Source organism: Heliangelus exortis, chromosome 9, assembly GCF_036169615.1.
Source record: "Heliangelus exortis chromosome 9, bHelExo1.hap1, whole genome shotgun sequence".
Classification (NCBI taxonomy): domain Eukaryota; kingdom Metazoa; phylum Chordata; class Aves; order Apodiformes; family Trochilidae; genus Heliangelus; species Heliangelus exortis.
The window spans coordinates 8,593,184-8,612,385 of NC_092430.1; the positions used below are offsets into that span (position 1 = coordinate 8,593,184).

The following is a 19,202-nucleotide window of genomic DNA, read 5'->3' on the forward strand; positions in this document are numbered from 1 at the left end:
AGGAACACATCCAGTTGGGTTTGGAAAGTCTCCAAAGAAGGAGACTCCATGACCTCTCTGAGCAGCCTGGGCCAGGGCTCCCTCACACTCAACAAGTTTCTCCTCATGTTGAGGTGGAATTTCCTGGGCTCTAGCTTCAACCCATTCTTCCTTGTCCTATTACTGGGCACCTCCAAAAAGAGATTGGCCCCTTCCTCTTGACACCCAGGTTGTTTTGAGTCTGGGAAACAATTGGTAATTTCCCACCTCAGGATTCTGACAGTCTGGCCCTTGAGAAGGAGAGAACCAAACATGTACAGAGCTGCCAGTTTAAAGATGCTTTAGGCAGAAGCAAACAATTGCTGGCTGAAAGGGGCAAGCAGTAACCACAGCTGTTGTTCCTGTTGGGAAGCAGGGGTTCTGTTTGTCCTACATCTTGATGACCATTTGGTGGATTTTCACAAGAGTAGATTTACTACAAATTCATTCAGTTTGATCATGTGAAACCGTCACATGTCAGTGATAGTCTGACAGGTGGAAGTCTACTCGGTGGAAGTGCTCTGAAACAGAAATCTGGTGGACACCCTCCCTCTCGTGCCCTCCACCTTCAGGATAATGTTGATATCTGCCCAACTCAAAGTTCCATTTTTTTATTTCCATCGTTTGCTCAGGGGAGGATCCTTTGTCTGCTTGTTTAGTCTCTTGCAGCAGTATTCAGTCCAGATCCTGCATCTGGATTTAGCTACCTCAGCTTACCCCAGAAATTGGATCCCTTTTCTCTGCAGGAAAGCTCTTCATCTGCAATTGGAAGATGCAACCGAAAATGTTGTTGTTTTTCTTTACTAAAAGCTTCAGTAGGAACTGGATGACAGTCTGCTCAAGTAAATGGTTCCAGGAGGATATTGTCCTAAATGTCATCTGTGAGTTGCTTGCCTGTTGTAATAATTCCTCAAAGTAGCTTCAGTATTCTGTGGAAAGCAGCAGCTTTTGCTTTTGTCTGCCTCCCAGTGTGGAGAAGGACTGGAATATGGAAGGAAGATCATAGCAGGAATCTTTTTAATTTCCCCAGATGAGTTTTGTAAGGTGACTTAAATTGAAACCAGACTGTTCACTAGGGGACTTCTTATGGGTGGGATCTCTGCCACCTGAGTACAAGCCTGAAGAATCAAGAGAAAATTTGCACTCAGTGAGTTGGATTCACAGGGAAACTGTTTTCACTGATGAAATTTTGAAGCAAGGGGCTGTTAGGAGAACCTGCTAAATAGGGATGTATAAACGTAGTAATTTGAGTTAAAGTACTGTTTATACACATGGTTTCTTTCAAAGGTATGCAAAACCAAAAATAAAACAAATAATAATATGACAAATGTATTTTTAATATGACAAATGTATTTTGAATAACTGAGTATCTTCCAAAGTTTGGTAGTTATTTTTGGAGTTTCTTTGGTGAATCACCATAACACTTTTGCTGTCCTGTCTAATTTGCTGCCATTTATCTAGTTCTAGTCATGTGTTGAGTAAGGCTGACTTGATGGGAACTGGTGCTCCAGCACTGGGAATTCACCACAACTTACTTTCACATGACGATGACTTTTAAGTTGTTCATTAAGAACTACTGAGAAATAAAAATCTCTGTATCAGAGTGGATAAAGCCCTCAGCATTCTGATTGAATTCAAAAGCTGACCCTGGTCTGAGCAGGAGGTCAGGCTGGAGACCTCCCGAGATCCCTTCCAGCCTGGCTTATTCTGTGCTGCTTGAGGGCATCTGCATGTGGGACTGTATAAATGTGTGTGTAAGGTTTATGTATGATTTATATGGATACACTGAGTCATGTCAGATAGAGCTATAATAAATTTTCCCTCTGCTGGTTTTCTTTGCCCAGTCTGCCACTAAGAAACCTCGGAAGTCTCCGGCAGACAAGGGCCGTGCCGAGTCAGGAGCTAGAGGAGCAAGTCGTGGAAGAGCCAATGGCCACCCGCAGCAGAACGGAGAAGGGGACCCTGTCACTTTGTTTGAGGTGGTTAAGCTGGGGAAGAGTGCCATGCAGGTAAAACAACTGGTTGTGTTAACCCTTCAAATTCAGTGTATTCTGACTCTGCAAGTTGAATCTCAGCTATGCTTTCATGAACAGCTGCATTCTTTCGTAACCTGTATTGGTCCAACAGAGGGTGTTCCATAAAGTAAGGGACAGAATGTGCTTAGAGTTGAGACTGTCATATATCTGAAAGGTGAGTCCGTTAAGGAATATTTTGTCATGAGTTTTATAAGAGGAAAAAGTATATGATGTTAGTGATGAATCAGCACTTTTTTGTTTGGTTGGTTTTTTTGCAGAAGTGCCTGCTGACACAGAGTTTTGGGTCCTCTGCACGGCACCTTGCATTCTTCTTGCTGCCTCAGCAAAGCAGCAGATGCAAGATAAACTGATAGCCTAGACTTTTTCTGTGTCTGAGAAACATACCCTAAAGGTGAATTTATTGGAAAATACATATTGAAGATAGTAGCAGTAAATTGCCTCTGGAAGTGTTCCTTACTCCTATACTTTGGTCAGTTTCAGAGGTCTTGCAGGTTGTGGTGGACCAGATGAGTCCCAGCTCAAGAATTGTCTGTAGATTGTTGGTTTTCACCGTACTTGCTTGCTCTTAGCAAGCTACTGTGCTCAGCTATTGTTTTTTGGCACTCAGGGAAAAACAATGGGCCCAAATCACAGTTCACCTGGGGCAATGCAAAGCCAGCACTTGTTCCTACTGAGGGGTCCACCTTGTATTTCAGCAGAATGGGACTCATGCAATATCAGTTAGTTTGTTTTGATTTTGTGGTGCTAAGAGAAAAACATTAGAAATAAGGAAAATTAGGGGTCAGGTTCCGTTTTCAGTATTACTGATTGTGTGGCTAAAAGCTAAGTCTAATTAACTCCCAGAGGGGAATCTACTCTTCCAGATGAGTGGAAGGTGTTGAAAATGTTCTCTGTCTCAATCTGTGGAAGATCTGGGATGCAATTTTTAAAAAACTAATGCACGGGAAGAAAATGAGAGGTTTTATTCTCTGTAGTTACTGTTATTCAGGACTGACCCTTCTTTTCTGGTAGGTGAAGACAGAACAAATTTACTCCTAACAAAGCTACAGATTCCTTGTGCCTCTTCTTCCTACATGTTTAACTTCAGGGCTTCCAACTTTGCTTGGTTTTTCAACACTTCTTCAAATTTCATTTTGGCAGGGTTTGAGGAAACATCTGGAGTCTATTTTCTGGTTTTACTGTGGTACAGAACATACAAAATGCTTTATGTAGGATGTTTGTCTTAGAGTTCCTGGTACTTGCAGGAGCCAAATGAAGAGGAAGAGGTGATTATTTTATGTTTGATGACTTTGTGTATGTGTGTGGCATTGATTTTCCTACATTTCATCTGTTTCAAGAGAGATGCCATTGGAAGTCTTCTGCAACTTATAGAAAAATTGTCTACGTGTTTGTATTAAGAAACTTTTGAAATTGAAATACAAAGGAATTGTTTGAGAAATCCAGTATTTGTATATGCAAATAGAGATGGGGGGTGTATGTGTGTCTGTGCATATATGTGTGTGCATGCATAGAGTTAAAATTTGCCCAGCCTCTACATTTGAGGAAGAACTGGCACATTTTAAGCAGTGGAGTAATGATAAGAAAATTGTTAAGAAATAGGCAAAAACCTGATAAATTACTGGAGCCATATTGTAGGAGAACCAATCAAGAGTGTGTGTCACTCATGCATCTTGGAAAATTTTACTATTGGTAAAAATTCTCAGAAAAAAAGGGAGAGAGAGAAACCCTATAGTGGGAAAGAGGATGCAATTGTAATAGGTTTTAGTAATTTTTAACTTGCACTTCTGGATAATAATCTCCTGTGAAGCTGGGGCTCTACACATTAGATTTATTAGTGTCTTTAGCCTTTTATTTTTCCTTCATAGTTGAAGGATTTTTGATTAACAATTAGAAATATTTGACATTTTATTTTTTTGTAGTTTGGATGCAGGCTTTATGGCCAATTTTAACAGTTTTGTCAGTGTTACAAATTTTCAGGCGAGGGCCATATATTTGTATTTGTCAGAATTTCTCAGTTCTTCCCCTGTAATACAAACCTACATTTTTCTGTAGTGCTCTGAAGTTTGCTTCCAGCAATGAAAACCCAGAAAAAATTCAATTAGTGTGTCCTGAGACTACATGAGAATTTTACTTTGTGCTTTCATTTCTGATCTGTCTGTTCCTGCTGTTTGCTCCCAGGATTTATTTTAGTTGTTAGATTTTTCTGGCTTTGTGCTGCCAACTCTTGGAAGTTTGTAGCTGAATTCAGTTCTCCCTTTCTTTTAAGTTTATCCTCTTTTGGTTCTCATGGCAGGATTAATTTACTTCTTCAGGTTTAATGCTCTTTGATTCTTCCAGGGAAGCCAAGTTGGTTTAATAATTTGTATTGCAAGTGTATATAACTTCAGAGCTGCTCTTTACATCTGGATCTTTGCCTCTGTTAGGGAGTTTTGTCAGGGTTAAGTCCCATTTGAACTCTAGAACACAATTTGATACCCACATGAGCTTGATATTCTTTGTCATTGTTTTTTAATGTGCTCTGTAGCCTTTTACAGAGTCAGTTGTTTCAGCAGGGTTTCTGTCAGCAGCTCTCTGTATGAAGTGTGGTAGCACCTGCTGCTCATGTGTTTTTTGGGGATGTTTTGCCCATTGGAAAGACTGTTCATAGAGCTTTCCTAAGCTCCATGAGGGGGTTTTTTTGGCATGGAGGGGCATAGGTGAACCTCCACTCCCCCCCTGAGCCCCCAGCACAGACTGTGAGCTTAAAATCTCCCAAGACTGGCTTGGGCTATGACCCTGGCATTAAACTGGCAGGGAAAGTTAAGAGCATGTGATGATGTCCCACAGGCCTTAGTGTGAAAATACAAGTAAATTATGACCAATTAGTTATAATGAAGTTTGTATTGGTTGGACCAAGTATAGAAGTGTTTTGCTTTCTTGTGTGCAAAGGGGATTTGTGCCTCCCCCAGATCTTCAGAGAGGAACATCAGGAATCAGAAGAGGTGTTCATTTCCAAAATATGAACAGATCTCTGCATCTTTTACTCTGTGGTATAATGTACTTTACCTCTTACTCTTAATTGCAGTTCACTGCAGATGAGATGCTTATTTTGAAAGAATATTTGACCCCCCTTGCTTGTGCTTAGCTAATAAAAGTAATCTTGGTGTCACTTAGACATGGTTAGACTAAATAAGGCTCCATTATATGCCGAGAAGCATTTTAGATATTTATTTATGGAGACCATTCCATGGATGTTGAAATGCTATTTTTCATTGTGCCACCAGCCCTTCTTTGTCTCTCCAGAAATCAGGAATGTCTGTGGTTCCTCACTGTTCCTGTTTGCTCACATTAGCATGCATGGATTTGAGTCTGTGAGGTTGCCTCCCCAAAGTAATGCTGTATTTGTAGCACTGCTTACCCTGTCATGAGAAGATTTTTTGGCTTCTTATGCTCCAGTTTCTCAGACTTTTGCCTTTTTGGCACATATTGGGCTCATGTTGGCAATCTCTGACTCCTGTTCACCATATTTATCAGAGCAGGAACCTCATTCTGACACCTTTTTTCCTTTCAGTTGCCAATAATCTTTCACTAGCAATGAATTCAAAATCTTTCTGAAATGGTAACAATATTTTCAAAACTATTTCCAGCATTACATTGATTTTTGGTGTTTATCCACATTGTCTGCTGCAGCCTGAGGTTAACGATTATTACATGAAAAAAAGGGTATGAGTCCCTTGGAATTACATGTTTGAGCTGCTAGAAATATTATGGAACAGGTAAAGGAAACAGTCAGACCACTTCCAGCAGTGATCTTTTTTTCTGTTCAACATGCACTAGCACCTCACTGGAGTTGTTGCCAGTTTCTTTTTTCGTAGCACCTCAGGTTTGGGTGACATTGAGTCATCAACACCTGAAGCTGAAATTATTTTCTGACTGAAATTCCTAATGCCTTCTGTATCTCTTCCTGTCACTTTGAGATTTGATGATCTGTACAAGAAGTGCAAGCTTGTCAGTTGTTCCAAAGACTTGGCATGTCTTTCTGCGTCCTGTTAACAGGGCATATCCTATATAATGTCAGTAATTTTTGCATTTTCTTAGCTTTGAGGGTAGAACTGGACCATTGTGGTCTGTAGGCTCCCTCTCTGCATAGCTCAGACCGTGGGATTGCACCCATTCTTGTATTAAGCCAACAGCTGCTTTTTCAGCCCTCATTTTTCTGTATTAATAGTAAATATTAGTTGCCCTTAATTAGAAGTTTGAGCAGGCCAACCTGAGCAACTGTAGAGGTAGAGCCAAAGTTTTGAACTTCATGGTTTTCATAGTTTTGAACTCACGTCCCACAGGAGTAGCTGCTCCCCTGTCCTTGCTGTCACAGTTATCTTGGCCATGGCAGCATGGAGCTGGGCTGGGGAGGGTGGAACAAGGGGTGGTACTGGTCTTGGAGAAAGTATCTGGTGTCCCCCTGAGAGCAAGGCTGCTCCTCTGGGGTACTTCTCCCAGGTAAGGAAGGTGATAGTAGAACAAGGCACAGTTTTATCAGCTGGTTCCTTACACACTGCATGAATTGGACTTGGCTTTGCTTGCTACTCTCAACTCCCTGCAATTTCCTCTCCCAGTTATTTTACTCATGTAATCATTATTATCATTTTCAGAAGATGATCCCAATGTTCCTTGGTCCTTCCAGTGGTTCTGGGTAAAAAGAACTGTTATCTACCTGCTTTAATCATGCAGAAACTGAGGGTGCTGTTGAACAGACTGGTCCTGCCTTCTCCCACACCTATAGCTGATGGTCCTTACATCTCTCTTATGTGTTTTGTAGTCACCCAGGAAACAGATTTAATTAGAACCTGACACTTTGCATTTTTTCAGCTGCATCAGCTCCCTGATTTGGCTCATGTCTGGCAGCAGCTCAGACTGTTTTCTTGTTCAGAATGACAGTGTTTTCCTCTTGTTTAGGAGGAATTGTATTTTACACATATGCTTTGCATGCCTACTTGAGACTAGGAACACCAGAGCAGCTGGAACTGGATCCTACAAAAGTCCAGTATCTTATCTCTGGCAATGGCAGCTAAGAATCTTGAGAATACGGCAAAAAAGGGAGTATTTTGGGAATCCTGCCTCCCTCTGACAATTGGCAGCTCAGGGTGAGTGTGGTGTCTGTTTTTTGTAGCCTTGGTGCCTTTATTTTCCCAGAGTTTGACTCTTCCCCCTATTAAAAGTTATTTTTGCTGGATGGTGTCTGTCTCTGCCTCAGCTCTTTCTGGGAGTGAGGTCTTTGAAGATTACCAGCATACAGACATATGGTGTTCAGTATCATCCATGGGGTTTGTGTCAAAGCCATGTTTTAGTTTAGTTGTGCTTTTTTGTATTTTAACAATGCCTTTTTACCTGATTAAAGGATGAGTAATAATTTTGAGTTCCCCCAAACTGTCTCAGAAACTCCTTAGGTGTTTAAGTGTGAATTCTCTGAAGTTTACAGGATAAAACAACAACTGTTGTTGTCCTTTTGACTGGTACTTAGTTTTCATGTTGCTAGATGGGTTTCTTCTGCAGCCTACTCTTGGTTTGCTTTTGGTTCTGTGCTGCTGAATCAAAACCAGAAATCTAAACTAGCTACATGCTTTCCTTGTTATACCAGGAACAGTTTAACCACTAATGAAGGATTAATTAAATAGATTCATATACCCTAATATCAAATGAGTTTTTCTGCACTCATCTCACGTGACTTTTTCTCTTGTGATGTAGTAAGACGTGGGGTGATGCTTTGCTCTTAGTGTCAGTGTGTGTGGAAACATTTATACCTGGAAATACCCACAATATTTAAAGCTGGGGAAGTCTTTTGCTGTCTAGAATTTCATCATTTTGGAAGTACCTGGGAAAATTCTTCTTTCAAATGGAGTAAAATCCCAGGAGGTACTGAGGAAGAGCACTCATGCCACAGCAGATCCACACTGCTGTGATCCACAGTCTTTACAAATTTTGCTAGCAAAGGAGCTTGAATCTTGTTTTTTAATAAATTAATGGGTTTTACTGGAAGAACTGATTTATTTTTTTTTCTCCTCTAAGGATTTTTTTATGCTTATGTTCAATGTACGTGAGTAGTTTTGATGCTCCGTAGCATCTTTGAACCATTCATGGCCATGGTAACTGCAGATTAAATGTACATAGCCCCTTGGAAATTGTGTAGAATGTCAACTGGGAAAGAGAAATCAGTATTTTTATCTTTCAGCAGTGTTTTGGTTTCTCCCAAATGGTTCCATAGAACACAGGTATATCTGCATGGAGAATATGAATCCCTTAATTTTATTGGGAATATATACTTCTGGGATTGTATTCCTTCCCTCCCAGTGCTTCAGGAAAAAAAATAGAATTTTATAAGTAAGCACTGCATAAAACATATATTCCTATTGTTGCTCTGATGATAAAGAAAAAAGAAACATACTGTTAGGTAAGATATTTCAGAATCATTTTGGCTTTTCAAGAAGTGCTTGCTAGATTTGAGAAACGTGAATCCTTTTGAAACATAAAACGCCCGTCTTTAGAGGAAAAAGAATAAATTGGAGCTTCTCAATCAGCAGGGTTTTTTTATTAGCCTTCTACTAGGTTTTTCAATGGGTGCATATTAGACTTACTGCCTGCAATTTGGCATGCAAACAAATAGGCATCTTTAAGTCTGGTGCACAAAATGAAATGGCATGTACTTCCATGTGTTAGGAACTTCCTTCTCCCCAGTAGCTGCCTCTGTAATTACTGCAGTCTTCACAAAATTTGACCTTAGAAGACTTTTTTTTGTTTAAAAAACCTGAACAGATTCACTTAAGGAAAACTTTTACACAGAGGACTCCAAGGTTTTCACTACTTCCCTTTCCCTATTTTCAGTTTCGACTCAAGTTCTCACTGCATGTTGAAGTATATTTATTAACTTTTATCAGTTCTTTGCACTGCTCTTTCAACAGTTAATTGAAATCTTCAATTTCACTCTGCATTCCTATTTTTTTCTATTTTAATAAGCTTCAAATTTCATTTGTGGGGTCTTTAGCAGGAGCTGTTGGTATAAGCTTTGATTTTGGTTTTTACCCTACCTGAATGCAAATATGCTGCCTTCCTTCTAGAGTAATTTTTTTCTGTAAATGATATGTCCATTATTAGGGGTTTGAAATGGCAGATTATTTAAATGCTCTTTTTACTTGATTTGCCAGGATTTACAGTTGGGGCAGATCTTACACTTGGGCATGCACTTCATACATGGTGTCATTTTGTTTCCAGTTTGTGTTTATGGCACTGCTGCTACATTGTTGCTTCATTTACATTGTGAAATAGCTTTTTTGAAATAATCTTTCATTAATATTTAATGGGACTGTGCTACTTTACACAAGCTGGCAAGGTATCATCTGCAGTCGGTCCCTCTGGTTCCTCCAGCACTTAATGCTCCTAATTGCAGTAATGTTCTTGCATGGAAGGAATATGAAACGGATTCAGAGCTGTAAAGCCTCCAGGAGGTAATAACAAGCTTCATTCTTTCATTCACTGCATCAGAGTTGTGCTTTTACTGGCAATCCCAGCTGCTGTTTCTCCTCAGTCCTATAGAATGTTCCTACTTACCTCTTAGCCAGAGGTACGAAATGAAGGTCAGTGTACGTGCAAATCTCCATGATTGATTTCAAGTTGTTTACTTAGACTATGGACTTACTCTCCTACCTGCTCGACTTTTTTTAGGCTTATTTCTGTAGGGTTGCCCATTTCACATATTCTTCAAATTATGCTCCATGGTAGTTCTTAGAACAGTCGCCGGAGAGTTAATTTCTTGAAAGTCTCTTGAAAGCTGTTACAGGCTTTTAAAAATCCCTTTACTGACTGTGTGTGTACCATGCCTCCTCTGCCATTTGCAGAAGACCTTGGTTTTTCACTCAGTTCTTGTAGAAGCATTTTCAGATTAAACAAGTGTTCTTGAGCCTCCTTTTTTTAACGTGTGCTTGTCTGGACTTGTTACACTGCCTGACCTAGGGATGTGGTGCCCCTGAGTGTATATAGATGCATATCTGAGTATGTACACATGTATGTACAGAATTGTGTGTCTGTATGCAAATGTTTAGCTGTTTTCTGAGAACAGGGAGGGAGAGGGAGGTGTGGGTGGTACTGGAGTAATCTTGAGGTTTTGTCTACGTAACTGAGCTAGGTAATTTTTTACTTTGCTCAAGATTTAGTTCCAGTACTTCTTGCTGGTCCAATCTGGTGATGCAAATGAGAAGCTAAAGAGTTGGTTTTTTTTAAATGCAGTGTCTCATTTGTTGTGCCTCATAACCTTGTTGTCAGGGGAGCCCTTTCCTTGTGCACATGCTTTGAATTTGGTGAGTCCCAAAAGCATTTCCTGAACCTGGGCAGAGGGCTGCAGTACAGATAGTAAAGATCTCAGCATTCCCAGGAATGCTGAACTGATCATCTATTTCATGCACAGGATGCAAGGGCACACTTCCATATGGTAAATCCATGTTCCCTGAAGGTAAAAACCTGTGGAAGCAGATGGGTACCACCAGAACAACTCATGTAGTCTGTTCCTTCCATCTTTCATAAGTGTTTTGCCAACAAGACTCCTGTGGGGATATATTCTTCTGGTGAGTGGAGTCCACTTGAAGCTACCTTCTTCCCAAAGAACTGTCTGGTCCCTCCCTCCTCTTGTCACCCCTTGATTCCCAGGATCAGTTCAGTGTTTGGGAGGGATGACAGGGAGGGGGTCAGGGCAGGATATCTCTGGGCAAGATGGTGACCAAACGTGGGTTGTTGCCCTGAATTTGTTCTTTTCTTGTGTCTGAGAAGCTCTTGACAACAGGGTGACTCAGTGGAGGCTGGTAACAAAATAATACAATCCTGGAGGTTTTACTGTAACTTGTGGACTGCTGGTTAGAAATCCTTGGTTTTGGTAGGAGTGTTTTTCTCTGAATGTTTAGCTTATGCCAGATAATTACTTTTCTGGCAATGATTGCTTGTTGCACGATTTGCTACCCCATTGCCTGTTGTTTGATTTCTTTTTTTACTCATATTGAACTTTTTTTCCTGGCATTTAGATTCCTGATTATTTTTCTTGGTTCAGTTGAATACTTGCCTCTATTTTAGGTCTGAAGTTTATAATTTTTTTTTTGCATCCCAGTGTTTTCAGGTTTTGTAACTCTTCTCTATTACATCAAAAGCCAACAGTCTGATTAAGTTCCAACTGTTGTAGCATATGTAGTCTGGCTTCATTATCTCCTGTTGCCTTAAACTGTAATCTCTCAAAAATATTACCAATGAGTGTGCCAAATGTGCACAAGGGGTTGAATTATGTAGATCTGTGGGTGTTATTTTGATATACATATATATATAAAATGTAAAAATATGTGTATGAAATATAAATGTATAAATGTATTATATATATGTTATGTGAGGATGTAGGTCTATGCTGCTGCCTCTGCTCAGAACCTTCCCTCTGGGTTTGTTGCTTTTTTTATCTACTTCTGCCACTAAAAACTTGGTCTGTGGGTCTTGAGATCAGCTGCTTTATTTTTCTGTGAATTGCATTGTGGCTCTGGGTTGAAAATCCAAGCACTGTGCTAGCTAGGGCAGAGCAGGCCCTTAGTGCCTGGGGATGTGGCATGTGCTTCACAATTTTTTTTGTGTGAAGAGACAAAAAAATCTCAGAGGGAAGATGGCCTGTGCTGATGTTACAGTTTTGAGGCAGTGCTCCAAGCAGCATAGAAAGAATGGTTTGAAACAGGTAGGAACTCAACTGAAAGACATTCCTCCAAGTCTTTTCCCTTGTTTCTTTAGTCCAGGTGGGTTCACTGTCAATATTCATAGCCCTGTCCAGAAACAGCTGCAGTCCTCTAGCTGAAGGAGCAGTATTGTAGCAAGAAATGAGACTAAGACTGGATGTGGAAAGCAACCTCAAGGGCCAGCCTTGCTTCTGCAGGGAATGTTTTGGGTGAAACTGGGCTGTGGCCAATGCACAGATACTGACAAGCTAGTTAGTAAGACCCAGGAAAATCATTTCAGGTTTCCCAGGGTCAAAGGAGAATGTGGTAAACTTCAGAAAGTCCTAAGAGATGGATGACCAGAGTGAGGCCAGGTAGAGGTATGGAAGCATTGCTGTGCAAGCCACACAGCACAGAGCAGTATTCCTCTGCCTGAGAAGAAGTGACCAGACAGAAGCATGGAGAACATAAATAGGGCATTGAGATTTGTTTTGTCTTTTTCCATAAGGTTTGAGTAGCATCAAATAGATCTAAAACAATACAATTACTCTTTTTCTCTTTGCTCCAAAATAATGTAGGTATAAAACTTTTTTATTCAGACAGACACATTCATGAGAGAAAAAATACCCTAGGATTGTAAGGGTTTGGGAGAATAACTTGGGAGTATCAGTATATTCTTGCCCTGTTACTTAGGCAGGTGAGCCTGTGCAAAGCTGCTCCTTTCTACAGTGAGCTAAATAACTGCTGCTGCTGGCATCTTGTTCTGATATCTGTGCTAATAGAGCTGTACAAACAAATGTTTTAAGTTGGTAATACACCATCAGCCTGGTCATTAAGCTTTGTCAATATTTGATTTAGTGAATAATTCTTACATTTTACTACATTTGGTTTTGTGTGTCCTGAGAATTCTGCTGATTGAAATTATTGATAGTTATAGAAGCTAGGTCTAATTAATGATAAAATAGCAGTGAAGCATTCTAGACAACTGGTTTTGTGCTGCTACTTTATGTTTCCTTAACTTTTTTGAAAATCAATTTGAGGCCAAGAGTTCCCTTTTAACATCTTCAAAGTAGCAGGTGGACCTCTGTAAGATTGCTTCTCCTACTGTGCATGCATGTGCATGGTGGGTATTGCTACAGAAACCCTAGAAACTTTCCTGGAAAAATGAATGTTCTGAGATCTTTGGTGGTGGTTGAGTAACCTGAACTCTCCCATATAAAACAATCCATTTGCAAGGTGTGCTGATATAGTGTAATCAAGCTTCTCTTGATGAGTGATATCACATGTAGAACAGTAAAGATTTTTTCTCCATAACACAAGTAAAATGTAGTGTTTGGTTTGGAAATATACCAGTTCCTTACCTTCAGTGTTCGTGTAATTGAGGAACTTCAGATTATGTATTTTAGTGACATGAAACAAAGCCATTCTGCCTTCCTTCAGCACAAAGCAGGCTGAACAAGGACCTCACACAATCCTCTTGCTTTTCTTTTTCTTCCTTCTCTTTTAAACATTTCCATAGTTATTTTGTTTGCTTTTGTAGGCTTCATTTTCCCTCCACCAGGATTTTAAAAAGGTGTGGGTCTGTGTGCCAGGGTTTTGTGTTGGGAGCTGCAGGGTGAGGTCTCTGCATGGGGAGCAGCTGCAGGCTTTGCTTTTGGGACAGCTGATGTGTGTTTGCCATTAACTCTTTGTCATCCTGTGACTGCACTTCTGTGTTGAGTGGGAAATTTCATATAGTGCCTTTTCTCATCGAGCTACTGAGGTACTCTGAGTGTCCCCAGAGATCAGTATATGACAAATGACAACGTTTTGACACCTGTATGCTTTCTGTCCTCCTTCCCCCTGCTATAATTTATACTAATAACTGCATGCTGGTCATTATAGAAACATTTCCTGGCTGCTTGCAGTTGTGAGCACAGCTTGAAACTGTGACTTAGCTTCATACAGTGTGAGTCAAGTGGCTTGTTGACTCCCAAGCACTGTCAGACCAACTTCTGTGTGTTGTTTTTATTTACAAAGTATTCCTCGTTGCATTCTGTCTTCCTGAACTCCATGTATGGTGTTTCTGAGTGACTGATCCACTGCTTTGGCCTTGATAAATTCTGAGATGTTTGCTGTGTGATATCATAAATTCAGTGTTAATCCCAACTTGTTTCTACTCATCAGTTTTCCAGGAAAATATGTTGGTCATTCTGAACAGAGTCACAGCCTCTGTTTTTGTAACACGGCCTTGACACGGCATAAACACTGCCAGTAGAGTTTTGAGGAATTGCAGTATATTATTGCAATACCAGAAAACAATGCAGCTGGTTTTGTTCTCAAACATTTGTTCTGTCTCCACCCTGAGAGAAGGTGTATAGGTTTCTGAATTTGTATGCTCGTGTAATGATGCCAAATAAATGTTCAGTTATAGAATTATATTCTGAAAAGCATAAGTAATCTTGCCTTTAATAAAACACTTTTGAAGAGTCTCTGATCAGTGTTCTGTTTTTTCTTGACAGTCTGTGGTGGACGACTGGATTGAATCATATAAACAAGACAGGGACATAGCACTTCTGGATTTAATCAACTTCTTTATCCAGTGTTCAGGATGTCGAGGTACAGAATGTTGGGAACAAGTTGTATAGAATAAATCTGACAGTCATACAAACGTGTGTTAGTGCAAATGCTGGTAAGGATGGGGGAGGCACGTGGCTTGGTACTCCTTGTTTGCATGGTTTAATACAGAAATATTGTCTGCCTTCAGAAATAATGTAATTTAAAGCTTGTTTGTCAAGGGCCTGCCCTTTCTTTCTCTCACTTCCCTGTCATCATCCTAAAGAGTACGAATCCTCACAGAACCACTCTACTCATCAGCAAAAGGAGATGAAAGATCTGTTTATCAAGGTAGGCATATCTCTACTTCCCCTTTCTATATCTTCCCATTTTTTTATGACAAGAATTAGTAGGTGTAGCTATATGTTAACTTTGCTATCTTTCCTTTTTTTTTCTTTCTAGGAAAATTATGGGGTTTTTTAAACAGAAGAGGAAGGAGTCAGGCTTCAGTTGACTTCAGCTAGCAAGAAAGATTTCTTCTGGATGAAGCACCAATCTTATTTCTTCCTCTGTAATACTTCATCAAGTCAGCAGCCAGTGGCCTGCCTTTCATACCCAATTCAAGCAGTCTCCACTACCAGGCACACATTAGGCCCTTGCCACTCTGTACCTTCTAATGAATTTTTCATGTGTTGTCTTTTTTCAGTTAACTCAGCCTTGAAAAGAGAGAAAGACAGAGCTCTTCTCTGTAGCTCCCAGAACCAATCTATTTACTGTTCCCTGATGCTGCCTATAATTTCCTTGGAGCAGAATTGCAAGCAACCCACAATTCAGAAATTCTTTTTCTTCATTTTGTGGCTGCTAAGCAAATACACCTTTGGACATCAAATTATCTGGGTTTGAAGTTCCTTTTCTTCCATCTTAAAGATAAAGTACACTTAAAAGCATCTGAGAAAAGAAGCATGAGCCATCAGCAGCTTCAACAACCCTTTTTCATAGCTTAAGGAAATAAACTTTTTCATAGCTTAAGGAAATAAACTTTTTCATAGCTTAAGGAAATAAACTTATTTTGTGCATGAGGGGAAAGACTGAAGCTCTGGAAGCATTCTGTGAAAGGGCTGAGGCTTGGTGTTCATATTTCCAGCCTGTGTCGATGTCCATACTGTTCACACATCTTCCCTGAAGTATTTCTCAGATTTGTTTGGCAGCTTAGGTGAAAGTAGTTGTATTCTCTTTGCTTTTTGTAATGTTCTCCTAAAGGTGTGTGTGAAAAAACCCCAACCCTTTAGCTTTTTCATAAGGTTCTGGGCAGCATTAAACCAAATAGATCCTTGGCCATATGTTTTTATTCTTTCTTTTACCTTCCTTTCTGTCTCGTTCTTAGGGGAAAGCCACACTCTTCCAGTCTTAGAAGATGCATAATTTTTTCAACCTCTTGTTACTGAGTGGTGCAGGCTGAGTGCCCATTGTCAACCAGGCCCTGCTGAAGCAATTGCTTCCCAGAAAAGCTTTTTGTTACTGGCTGTGAAGCAACAGCACTTCAAGTGGCTGATGTAATTTACTTTCATCTTTTAATTGTTTTTAATGGTGACTTTCTATCCATTTTCACTACTCTACTTGGTACCCTTAGCTATGTATCTCTGCTGGGCATGCTGTAGTGGCCTTCTGGTCCCAAACAGCAATGACAGGAGGAAGAAAGCAAAAATGATTTGTCCCCTGATGTGGTTGTGTGCATGGGGGCTTTATTTCTGTGTTGGAATTTTTGCAGTGGGTACAGTAACAGCTGGAAGTGGGGTGAAAATCCAGGCAAATAGTTCAGTTCTTTCCAGCTTCCAGCAGCATTTCTGGTTTTTGGAGTATGTGAAAGCTTTATCAGAAGCGGATACCACTTGGAGTAAAAGGCATGCTAAGCTGTCCTGGATGGAGCTGAGCTGTAGAAATATGGGCATTTTCTGTATTTAGTGAGGAGGACCAACTTTCTTTTTCATCAGAAGATTATATATACTGTTAAGACATTTTTATTTCTCTTTGAAGATTTTGTTGACATTCTTGTTTGTTTCCACTTCTGATAGAGAACAGCTCCTCCTGAATCGAAATGGCTGCTTAATCTTCCTTTTAATATTCTTTAATTTTCTTCTTTTCAGTTTGCTCTGTAGTGAAATGAGGCAACCAGGTGCCACTAATTGCCAGGTAGTGGGCATGAGCTTGTGTTAAGCCCACCTGTGCCTGATTAGGGCCTTTTATTGGCCCCCTAATCCTGCTCATGCACAGTAGGGGCCTGCCCTAATCAGGCACAGGTGGGCTTAACACAACCTCATGCCCACTACCTGGCAATTAGTGGCACCTGGTTGCCTCATTTCACCACATTGCTCCACTGAACCCATCTCAGATTCTCCAGCCTTCTTTCCCAGTCTTGGAGCTAAATGCTCACTGGTGCTCTTTCTAACATGGTGATCGTTACCTTGGAGGGAGGAGGACAACTAGTTTTGAGAGCAGGCTCCTCAGGAAATTTTGGGAAAGTGCTCCTAGGCTTATAAATCTGTTAATTTTAAATGCTTAGAATAATTTGGTATCTAAATACATGCATGTGCAATTAGCATGACATTTCTTTCAAAAGTTTCAGGCAGGTGAAGAGCGTGTTCCTGTTTTGTGGCTTCAGTTAGAAATTATTCAGGCACCAAACTACTTTATTTAGCCACAGTGTTGATCTTCCTGCTTGGCAAAACATTGAATTTATATATTTATCCCACTCTCTTGGGCAGTGAATGCACTTGAATGAAGCTCTTAGTGTTCCCCAGCTTGGTTCAGAGATGTTCCTGAAACAAGGAGTGATCTCTTGTAAATATGAATAAGCAGACATGCTATGTAAATTAGGATTGCTAAAAAAATTGTAAAATGCATGTATTTTGCAGGTGAACTTAAAAAGGTCTTTGCAACTTAAAACTGAATAAAAATAGAACAAAATTTTCGAGCGCCTCTGTCCTTTGTCACCTCCTCTGTTGAAGCAGTTACCTTCTTGATAATGTGTTCTGGTTCCTGCAGTAATGGCTATTAAAAGATGAGATTTGTTTTTAGCACGACTTCAGTAATCTTTCTGGGATTTTAAGGAGTCATTTGGTATAAATTAAAGTTCGTCCTATTGAACTAGAAAAAACAGTTAAATTATTAGGTTTGCACAGGAGTTAAATCACTTTTCATGCCATCTTTCCCCCGTAGTTTGTCTGCTCAGTCTGTACTTTGTTGCTGGCTTTGCTGTTTGGGGTTACGAGAAAATGAAAATAATTTCTTAAGAGAATTTTTCCTTTATCTTGCTGGTTTTCCCTTTCAAGAACACCAAGAACCATCCCTGCCTTTCACCCTTTGTGTACTCTCCTCTGCGATGTTACACTGTATTTCTGGGGCAGAAAAATGTTTACCAGGGACTGATAAATTCACCTATTCACTTGTTTCCTACCTTGGAAAAATGAATTGCTTTGTCTAGAGGGAGGATCTTGAATCAGATACTAGCTCAGGAGGATGAAAAGGTTAGTTTTAAGATACTTTTTCTTCCTGGAATTTGTGGGTTTGCATTTTTAGATAATAGTATGTTTTGAATTGAGGTTTTTATAATGATAAACCAATTTTTTGAAATAACTTTCACTTGGCTGCAGGGTTGGAAGTGCACCCGTCCTCCTGAGGTCTCCATTTCAAATGGTGCAGTTTGGTCTGTGGCCTTCAGTGGCATTCACAGTTTTTTGGGGTGTTGGTTTGTTTTTTGTTTTTTGGTTTTTTTGGAAGGTGTTTTTCCATTGCTGTCTCCTTTGTAGGAAGGTGATTGTCCTTTTTTTCCCCCCCCCTTTTTTATTTCCTTTCTTTTTTGAACACTTGTGTAAAGCACATTGGAGGATGCTGAGATCTCAGCTGGCTGCATGAAGCTAAAATGTCTAATCAGGAATACGGGTGCCTGGGTCTCAGGAGGGCTTTAACTTTCAGGATGATGCTGCATCTATGCTAATTAGCTCTGCCTCAGCCTCAGTAATTAGCTCAGGTATCTCTGCTCTGCTGCCATGGCAACCGGGCTGGTTCCTTTTCTGGAGGAGTTTCATGGATTTAGGAGCTGATTTGGGTATCTGCGTTCTCTCGGCTTTTGCTTTCTGTTACTGCTGGAAAACAAACAAACGCCCACAAGCACTGTGACCTTTCTACCTTTTTAGAGCCGTGCTTGTGGAATAAATATTCTTTTTTTTTTCCTAACCAGGAGCAATTAGTGGTTGAAACAACCTCTTGAACCCTGAAGGACGGCACAACCAACCTTCCAAGTCTGTGTAAGAAAAGCTTTTGCAGGGAAAAAAAAGGTCTCTCTCAGAGTTGAAGAGAACTACTCACTTGAAAGCAAGTGTATTCCTCTTCTGTTTTTCCTCTTCTTTTCAAGTTATTCCTCTTCTGTTTTTCCCATCCCTTAGGGGATGGGGTCTTAGGGCTGGGGTCTCTCCCTTGTCACTAACAAGGAATCTGTACAGGAACTTTTTGCCCAGTGCTTACATTCCACAAACTTTACTTTGTGGACTTTTTACTTGTGGATCAGACACCTGGGCACCTGCACTCCCTTCCAGCATTACCCTTGGTTCTCTAGTTGTTTGTCACCTGTTTTGTTAAATCTTTTGAGAACCTCTGTCATTAAATTGTGCAACCTGAGTCACCAAGGGCAGGAGTTTGGAGTGGCTTTGCTTGAATGCATGCTCATTTTGGTTTTAGTAAAGTTTTATTCTCTCAATTAAGGGCAAACTAACAGATTTCTGTTTTGCCAAGGTAAAGTGTAGGCTAAAAATAGCAAAACCCACTATAAATTGGCCATTCTATGGTCAACTGGTTGTTAACTATGGGGAAGGATTTCAGAAAGCAAATTAATCAGGAAATAGTATTATTTACT

General features: G+C 40.2%; 1 protein-coding gene across 5 annotated transcripts in view; it reads left to right on the forward strand.

Moving 5' to 3' along the window:
* The window catches only part of STAG1 (STAG1 cohesin complex component), a 152,196-nt gene that overhangs the window by 47,924 nt on the left and 85,070 nt on the right, over positions 1 to 19,202 (forward strand). For 4 of the 5 annotated variants that reach the window (XM_071751944.1, XM_071751942.1, XM_071751943.1 and 1 more), the window contains 2 exons: positions 1,848 to 2,027; positions 14,260 to 14,356. In XM_071751944.1, the coding sequence (XP_071608045.1) occupies positions 1,848 to 2,027; positions 14,260 to 14,356 (277 nt within the window). The remainder of the gene's footprint in view (positions 1 to 1,847; positions 2,028 to 14,259; positions 14,357 to 19,202) is intronic. The other variant, XM_071751945.1, reaches the window with a different exon arrangement.